The 8,776-nt window shown below is 40.0% G+C and overlaps 1 protein-coding gene across 1 annotated transcript; it reads right to left on the minus strand.

Moving 5' to 3' along the window:
- Positions 1 to 4,086: 4,086 nt before the first annotated feature.
- LOC146966459 (beta-1,4-galactosyltransferase 1-like) lies at positions 4,087 to 6,458 on the minus strand. The gene is made up of 2 exons (XM_085763466.1): positions 5,902 to 6,458; positions 4,087 to 5,153 (listed from the first exon to the last, which is right to left on the minus strand). The coding sequence occupies exons 1-2, from the start codon at positions 6,280 to 6,282 to the stop codon at positions 4,485 to 4,487; spliced, it is 1,050 nt and encodes a 349-aa protein (XP_085619592.1). The 5' UTR covers positions 6,283 to 6,458; the 3' UTR covers positions 4,087 to 4,484.
- Positions 6,459 to 8,776: the final 2,318 nt, after the last annotated feature.

Here is an 8,776-nt window from a genome sequence, read left to right on the forward strand (position 1 = left end):
GCTCTTTGATCTTGGTTTAATATGCAGTTGACAACAGTTCAACTATTCAAAATCGTTAAAGACTAGTTTCCTAATCTAATTGTGTTGATTGATGACGGTGACGTTGTGGATTTCTAACCAAACCGGTTGGCCAAAATTCAACAATCAACACAATGGAAACTGTACTATTAACATTACTGTAGACACCGCTATGGCCTAAAGCACAGTCTATATGGTCCTCCTTGGCTGGTGTCCAATCCATACACGTCTCAAAGTGAGTCATTAGAACACATTTCAAGTATAATTGAAGGTTATACTCACGCCGCCTGTCAAACTGCTATATAAACAACTACTGAGGCTGCCATATTGATATCTGGCTCATCTCCTTGTATTCTTTTGTTTTACAGATAGATTACAGATCTGGGCCTTCCTGCGTTGAAAGGCGCAACATCTTTTTTTTGTTGTTGTTGTTCTTCTTTTTATTACCATCTGTTCACAGAGTGAAATCTTTCCACTTTTCATATTTAATGAATAAAACTGTGTTTGCGCTGGTAGATGACCTCCTGACTCTTTGTATCTGCATTCACACAGCTTTACTCACATTTGCATGTCACTGGGTCTCAGTGACTTGTATGATTCTCTTCTCACCTCCCCTCCTCCACCCCTCTCCCCCAACGTGCTGGTGGCTGAAATCCCTAAGGGTTGGTTGGATGGGGTGAGAAACAGGCATGCTTTTTTTGTTGTTGTGTAGCGTGTGGATTTTTTGTTTTGTTTAGGCGTCTAACTTGCAAAGAGAGCGGCTTGGCTTGGGAGTTATAGGTTATCAATACATTTTATTGATCGTTAAGATGAAAGCCAGACAGACGTGTCATTGTTTGCCGTTGGGTCTCCTGGGGAAAGACATGTAGAGACAAGGACACACAGCCAACGTGATAACAAAGAGAGCCAGCTGAGGCACAGCTGATTTGTGTGAATATAGAACCTGTGCGTGTGAGTGAGTGTGTGTGTGTCTGTTTGCATGTGTTTGTGTGTGCGTGTGCGTGTGCGTCCAGAATATAGATGAAAGGGAGGGTCCTTATTGTTCCGAGGAAGACACATGTTGCTAGAAAAAGATCATAGGTTGTTGTGTTGTGGATGCGCATGCATGTGTTGTGGGAGGAGGATTTGGTGCAGTGCGAATCCCCTTTGTAATGGTGCAGCAACCCCCCCACCTCCCCACCCCCCCCTCCCCTTCTATTCAGCTCCCTCTCTCTGTTTCTGCACGCTGAGGTCTGTGTAAAAGCCTTATGTAAGACCATAACACTCACTTTCTGCCAGCCTACCAGATGAAAGGTAGTGATGCTGACAGTGAGACTGGTGCGCGCTGATGTGCGCATGTGTGTGCTGATCTCATCATTAATCTGCTGCTGCTGCTTCACTGCTGGATGTGGACACTCTTTCTCATTGTTTGCCATGTCCGCTATACTGTGTGTAAGTGTGTGTGTGTGTGTGTGTGTGTGTGTGTGTGTGTGTCTGTCTGTCTGTCTGTCTGTCTGTCTGTCTGTCTGTCTGTCTGTCTGTCTGTCTGTCTGTCTGTCTGTCTGTCTGTCTGTCTGTCTGTGTGTGTGTGTTGGTTTTGGTGCATAAATCTGGTACTAGTCCATGAAAGAGAGTGTTTAGTTTTTACTGAACAACAGAGTCCTTGTATAAACCACTGAATAAGAGAATGAGGGAGGAGATGGAAATGTAATGTGAAGGAAAAAATGTGAAAGAACAACATTTTATTGAGATGTGACTGAGGGTTTGTCTGGTTTCATTTATCTTAAATGAAGCTGTTGGCTGGAACAGTCAAACACTCTTTAACAGAAGTACAGGAAGCGAAGTAGGGGGAAAAAAACTGAGGGACTAATGCCGGTAACAGGACGTTATCTATTACAAGTTTTATGACATTACCCAACTTAAAACATGCTTTATACTGGGCCAGCTAGTAGAATAGCTCTCAGGGCAAATGAGGTGTCATTGCCTCTCAGGTCAACATTTAAGGACATATTCTTCAACATTGTGGGTACTTTTCTTCTTCATAAAGTTACATAACCTAATATTAATCATACACAGAGTTTAGCATTTGTTTGCTCAAATCCACCATTTTATCATTATACTAATGTGTGTTTGTTCAATTATTGGTGTCTAGTTTCTAGTTGATGTGATATTTAAGTTTTTATTTATGTATTTATGAGATGTGTATCTAGCCCTAAAGCACAGTAGAGCAGCAGTTAAGCTATCTCATAGAAGACCATGTAAGATTAAACCACGGGAACTAATCTTTTCAGGAAGCCCTTGTATATAAATTCTCATAGAACCCTTTACATAACAGATGCTAAACAGGTTTTGGGAATATTTGTAAAATAAAATCCTAATGGTAAGCAGGGTTTTCTTGCCTTGATAAATGTGTGTTTTTGTGTGATGGAGCCTTAAGCACCATTCATAGGCTGTACCCCATATTCTGCATGGCAGCCTCTCGACAGCCGTTCCCATAGTAACTCCACTAGGTCAACCAATGAAAAGAGGGGGCTGGGCAGGAAGGAGGATGGGAGAGTGTTGGTTCTGTGTGCTGACAGAGATGTGATTGGAGCTGAAGTGGTGCAGTAAATCATTAATACAGATAAACACACACATACATATCAATTAACCATCAACGGCAGCATTAAAAAAAAAAAAAAAGAGTAGAAATATTAGTTGAGATTTGTTGCACAGATGCAGAACAGTGCTCTGACCTTTTAGCATGTGGTCTAAAACACATAAACTAATGTTCCACTTGATACCAACAGCAACTTCATGACCGCCACCACCACCATTTATCAACTCTTCCTCTGTCTCTCTCTCTGATAGTACTGTTTTTGTTTTGTCCTCTAACCCTCCTCTCGTCTCTTACTCCCCCTCACATAATGTTTCGGGTCCTCTCAGGGCTATGTTGTGTAATCCTTCCACTTGTCAATAATTCAAACCAACAGACAAGCTTCTCACTCTGTAAAAAGCTTATCTCACTCCCCAGTGACTGGCTGGCATGGCCGGTGAAACATTGATGTTGTCATACAGGTAAGTCTGGTTTGGACGAGTGTTTGACCAAACATGCGTCACTAACAATGGTTGGCGCCTCGAGCAAAAAGTTATTCACAAAAGCGGTCAAGCATGGGTGATAAGCAAGTTTCTGAAAAGGCAAGAAACATGATTTTATTACGTTTTGAATTGATATGGAGCTCGTGAGCAGCAAAACAGGACATGAATCGAATTAGGAATCACAAGATGAATGATGAGTGAAATTTCCCTTTACAGTGTGAGGTCAGAACAGGGAAGTTAATGCTCTGATACAGAGTACAATGGTTTAATTAATTTGTCTGCAACAGTGAATCAAAATAGAATTTGTGCTCAAATATTTCAACTGGTACTAATTTTGAAAATTAGTTTCCATATTGAACACTTGAATGTAATTTAAAAAGAAAAAAAAAACCTGTTATCTCATGTGGGCTGGGTATAAGCAGGTTGGGCAGGCTGTGTGTTGTTTGTGTAAAAGCTCAAGTTCCTTCTGAATTGTTGACAAGTGTCTCATTTGCACAGGAGGAATGCGACTGAAACTTTAAAAGTGATTTTGAAATCTGTACACAAACAGTTCACTGACTAGTTATGTCAAACCCCTGGGGGAAGGGAGTTAAATACTGTAGTCCTTGAATGTAACAAATTGTTTGGTGAGGATTTTTAGGTCTACAGAATGTAGTCAGTGACATGGGAAAACAAACTGGCGGATAAATTTAAAACAAAGATACTTTATTTTTGAGATTTAACCCAGTACAAAGAACAAATAAATCCCATAAAGCTCTTGATTATAAGAGGTAATACTCTGAGCAAGGCAGGCTTTCAGATGTGTTCTTCAGCCATTTCTGTAAGAATAATATGATAGGACCCTGTTACATGAGGCTGATGCTAGGTTACTGATATGAATGACAATGAAAGACAATTATAAGAGAGGCTTTTCATGATCTGAACAGAATTTAATAAACCCCAGTAAAGACTAAAATTGTAATAAACACCTGGAAAACATTTCTGGTTGTCAATTACAGTTTTTTTAAACACTCCTTTAGTTCACAGAACTTTTCTATCTAGTTGGTGATGTCATATCCAAGCTTGAATGCACAAATTCACTGGGCAAATACACAAGTATATTACCAGCCATATTACCAGTCATACCAGCTATTCCACCCTGTAATAACAAACACATAAACCACAAAAACATAGTTAAAGTTCCCAAAACCTATACAATCATCACAGTAGAACACACAAACTCCCAGAGGTTTGCATAAATAACCTTACACACAAAGATATTTTTCTGCTGGATGTCATCGTCTGAACATCAACAATGTAAACCCACCCAGGACAGAATAGGCCGCAGTGCCACACACCTTTTGTTTGAATCCTGAGTTGGAGATGCAAATGAATGAATAGTCAACAGGATGGACAGGCTCCATCTTCATTCATTTTACTGGAGCCCCAATGTCCACAGTGATAAAAGTATAGAGTTTATCCTTCACAATCTCCTTGACAGTGTATGTGAGGGTATTAAGCCCATCTTTTTCCATAGTCCATTTGGTTTTGTGTAGTTTGTCAGGATTCACTGGATTAGGCTCATTGTGCACGTCTCTTTCATGTTTAATCATTTTGTACTTTCCCTTCACCAAGTCGGGCCGAGAAACCGTCATTCCTCGGAAGTTGATTCGCTTATAGATGTCATCGTCCTCACCACCCCAGCCCCAGTAATCGTTTGGGAAGCCATTAATCTTTAAAAAATGTTCCTTGGACAATGAGGCAACCCCACCAAAGTAGGTTTTATAGGGTAAGCGAAAGCCAAATTTATCCATAGCTGCAGCCAGGTGTCGGGGGTTTTCATAACACCTATAAAGGTTTCGATCATCCATGGGAACCAGGTCGACATCAGAGAAAACAAAGCAGTTGTAGTCATATTCCTTCAGGACTTCAATAAAGCCCGCATTCATCAGTTTAGCCCGGTTGAAAACTCCTTCTCCATCCTGGTTGATGACATACACACCATAGTCCAAGTGCTGCCGCATCAGTATAGGATGGAGGTAGTACAACCAGTGCTTCAGGTGCTCATGCCGATTTCGGAAAGGGATGATGACCGCCACCTAAGAAATTAAATAAAATAAGAATTTCATGTAAGCATCTGGGGAATACACATGTAAATTTCCATTAGTTTTATCAGCTCTAAACCGTCCCTCTAAAATCAATGTTGGTTTCTTTGTTTGTTTGTTTTGCCTTTATTAGAAAGGAAAGTGGAGATATGACAGGAAACAGGGAGAGAATGGAGGAGCAGACACACAGTAAATGATCATTGTAGTCAGGAGTTGAACCGGCGATCACCTGCATAAAGACCAGGGCTTACATGGGACCTGCTCTCTAAACAACTCACCCACCAGAACACCCCTGATCAATGTTTATTACAGTAATAAATCTATTATCAGAGATTTTTAGAGTGACGTAAGTTATATTGCTCCAAGTACTGAGGGCAAAGTACTTGTGTGTGCTGTTTCCACTCAAACTTTACATAGAGGTTAAAGTATTAGTATGGCAGGTTCAAAAAAAATATACATAAAGGATAAAGGATAAATATACAAAAAATAAAACCACCACAATGATACATGATCAGAACCTGTAATCTATTTACAGCCTGGGAGTGCCCAGTCATAACCAATGTACAGGTTCATGGCTTTGCTGTTGATTTAGTTCTCACATTATTTGTATGTTAAATAATGGTTCATGAAGTGTGTTTGCTTAGGTTTTCACTCCTCTTTTTGAAATAGATTCCATGCATTTCAATAAATCATTGTGACTAATTTCATCATAGTTCATGTGCCTCTACATTCATTCACCTACCTTATGTGGGGTCATACAGTCTGGTGGCTTAAAGCGTCCTCCCAGCTCAAGTCGAGGACTGAGCTCCTTCTTCACCTCTTCCATAGTCCGTTTGTAATTAAACTCCACCAAGAGAGGACCAACAAGGCCTGGAGGTTCGTCAGGGCAGAATCCCAAAAGTTTGCCGTCTGCATTCGTCTCTTCCTTGCCTTTTGGTACCTTCATTTCTATCATCTCCTGAACTTGCTCTTTTACCAACCGGTTGAGTGCCTCATTTCTATTTTCCTCTTTGTTTATAATATAAGTTAAAATTCTGTTTTCCCTGTACAACAAAAGCACAACAGAACATGCTAGACTGAGGAAAGCAAAAAGAGCCAGCAACACAAAGAGTTTCTTCAGCATTGTTGCCTCTCCTGGTATTGAATACCGCACTCTCAGAAGCTGTGGTGTGTTTCTACTACCTGCATTTCTCTTTGCAAGTCAAAAGTTCCCCAAACAGAAGAGCAGACAGACAGGTTTTCTTTTTTTTTCCTTTTTGCCAGCTTCCTGGTTTCACTCAGATGACCAGATTGAGACTCACACCTGTAGGCTAGTTAATCATTAATATCTCGCTGTGTCCTCTTCAGTTGGCAACTACTCATTGATCCAGATTTAAAACAATACTGTTGTGCATCTACAATACCACTACTTGTTTTCAATTCAATTTTATCTCTGATTCTTTTAAGAATGATCTTCATTTATATGCAAACAAAAACACAAACATAAAATAAGATTACTTAATAATTGGTGAAATGGTCTTCAGAAAAAATGCCTTTTATAACTGTGAATATTTAGAAAATTAAAGTTCTTCCTGTCCTATTTGTTGTTATGTTTGTTGTCAAACTGAGCCCCCTAGTGGCCCGAGACTGACATTGCTGAATTTCCTGACTAGACCTGGAAAACTTGACAAAGCAGCAGGTTGTCCAAAAGGCGGGAGAGAATGGTCAAAGAGCAGCTGGAGGTGTCAGCACAGAAACCCGTCCTCTGCCACAGTCTGTGAGTAAATCCATGCTGTGAAACGTGTCCTTACATGTCCCTTGAAAGGTGTCGACATCCCTGAGACTCCACCAGCTGCCACTGTTTGTATAGAGACAGTCTCTTCTTGGATAACCTGTAGAAGCTGCAGCATAGAAGATAAATGTGTCCCCTCTCAAGTGGGAAAAATGTTGAGGGTATATCCGCCACCAGTGAAATTTATCTCAGGAATTTCACTGATAAGTATCCTGCTCTGCGGCCGACTTCCTATTTCTCCAGGGGATAGTGGGAGGGCGTTCATAAATGAGGAAACAAATGCAGATGTATGAGGAGGGCATCAGTTACACAGGTCACACCCACTTTTACTTTACTCTGTTTACTTTGTCGGGCTTGACCAACTGGTCCAGTTGATCATTTCCAGTGCTTTGATTATCAAGCAGTTCCACAGAAAAACCTATGTTTGCCGAGCAGTAAAATTGTGTAAACTAAGCTACATGTACAAGAAGTTGACAGTAATATAAGATACGCTCACATGCAGATTTGGTTTCACACATTCCTGCACCTGAGATCAAGCAGAAGCGAGTGGTGTGACATTTCAGTGTAAATGAAAGGAGCACCTCCTATTGTCCTTTTCTTCCCTGGATTTCCCCAGGTATGTTGTAAATGTATTATATTGTCCTAGATGTTAAGTTGTAAATTCATTATGTTGTCATGTTATCTTGTCTCTGTTTTAATGTCTTCCCTTAAAAACAAACAAGACAGTCAAATGCAAACCTGAGATGATGTTCATCATAAAGATTTGATGATCATGATATTAAAACAACTACTGACAAGGTTCCATAATACCTGTGACCTCATTTCAAAGCAAACATGCAGCAGGTTGTCCATTAAGCACGGACAGTGACCTCTAGTGGTACAAGACACGCCAAGTGGGTTTACATTCACAGTGTAAATTATTACAGTTTAATCAATTAAACCTGTCAAAGGCAGCATACAACATGCCATAACACTAAACTACAAAGGTGCTGATTATATAACAGAGCAAAGACCTAAAGTTCCCGAGCCATGGAAGCTGTCCCATATATAACATGAAAAGGGTAGTATGGAGTGTGGATGTGAACTCCTATACGGGATTATCTTATCATTCGCCGCAAGATAAAATGAAAATGGTTGTCTAAATAAGTTTTGCGTTCAACTGATTAAAGAGAGTACAGCAGTCTAGTGTCATCTGTGCATTTTGAGACATTTGATGTTCTTCTGCTTTAGCAACAACCATGAAACTAAAGACAAAAACAGTTACTATTCCATTTGTGTTTTGTTTTTTTGTTTGCCATTTGGAGACAAAACTAGTTTGCCTTCAGTCAATATTCTTTACTGTTTTTATCCGTGTGCTTCACATATGAGGGTTTTTTGCTGTGGCTGAGTGAGGCCTATTGTGTAAAACCATGCGAGAATCTGTATTTACAAAGGCATAGCATCAAATAATAACCAGTGCTACTGACACTGTTGTGTTTTTAAAAACAATAAGAAAATTCAATTCCCTAACATTTTTCCTGGACTTTGATGGAGATTATTAAAGGCATTAGTTCCCCCACTTGCTTGTTTAAACCATTTACCATGGTTCATCATGTTCACCAGGGGGATTCTTTGTGTTTACATTACTGCTTCAGTTATGTGATATACATGGTTAATATGTTGACATTAGCACTCAAGCGGGCTCGAGCTCTCTGGGATGAAATGGCTTTAAGTGCCAACCAAAATGTTACATGTTTGCTTAAATCATGATTCTGCCTAAAATGTTCTGATATTAAAGTTGACCCTTAAACCCTTTAAAGGCTAGAATAATATATGAGTATTCTTCCAGCCTCAGATATCAGCATCT

This window comes from Trachurus japonicus, chromosome 20 (genome assembly GCF_045865225.1).
Source record: "Trachurus japonicus isolate A0001 chromosome 20, Traja_1.0".
Classification (NCBI taxonomy): domain Eukaryota; kingdom Metazoa; phylum Chordata; class Actinopteri; order Carangiformes; family Carangidae; genus Trachurus; species Trachurus japonicus.

What these genes read in the sequence shown, in the direction of transcription:
- LOC146966459 (XM_085763466.1), bottom strand. Translation starts at nt 6,282, where the DNA reads ATGCTGAAGAAACTCTTTGTGTTGCTGGCTCTTTTTGCTTTCCTCAGT. An exon ending in ACTGTATGACCCCACATAAG is followed by an intron (nt 5,154 to 5,901) that starts GTAGGTGAATGA and finishes TTAATTTCTTAG; the next exon opens with GTGGCGGTCATCATCCCTTT.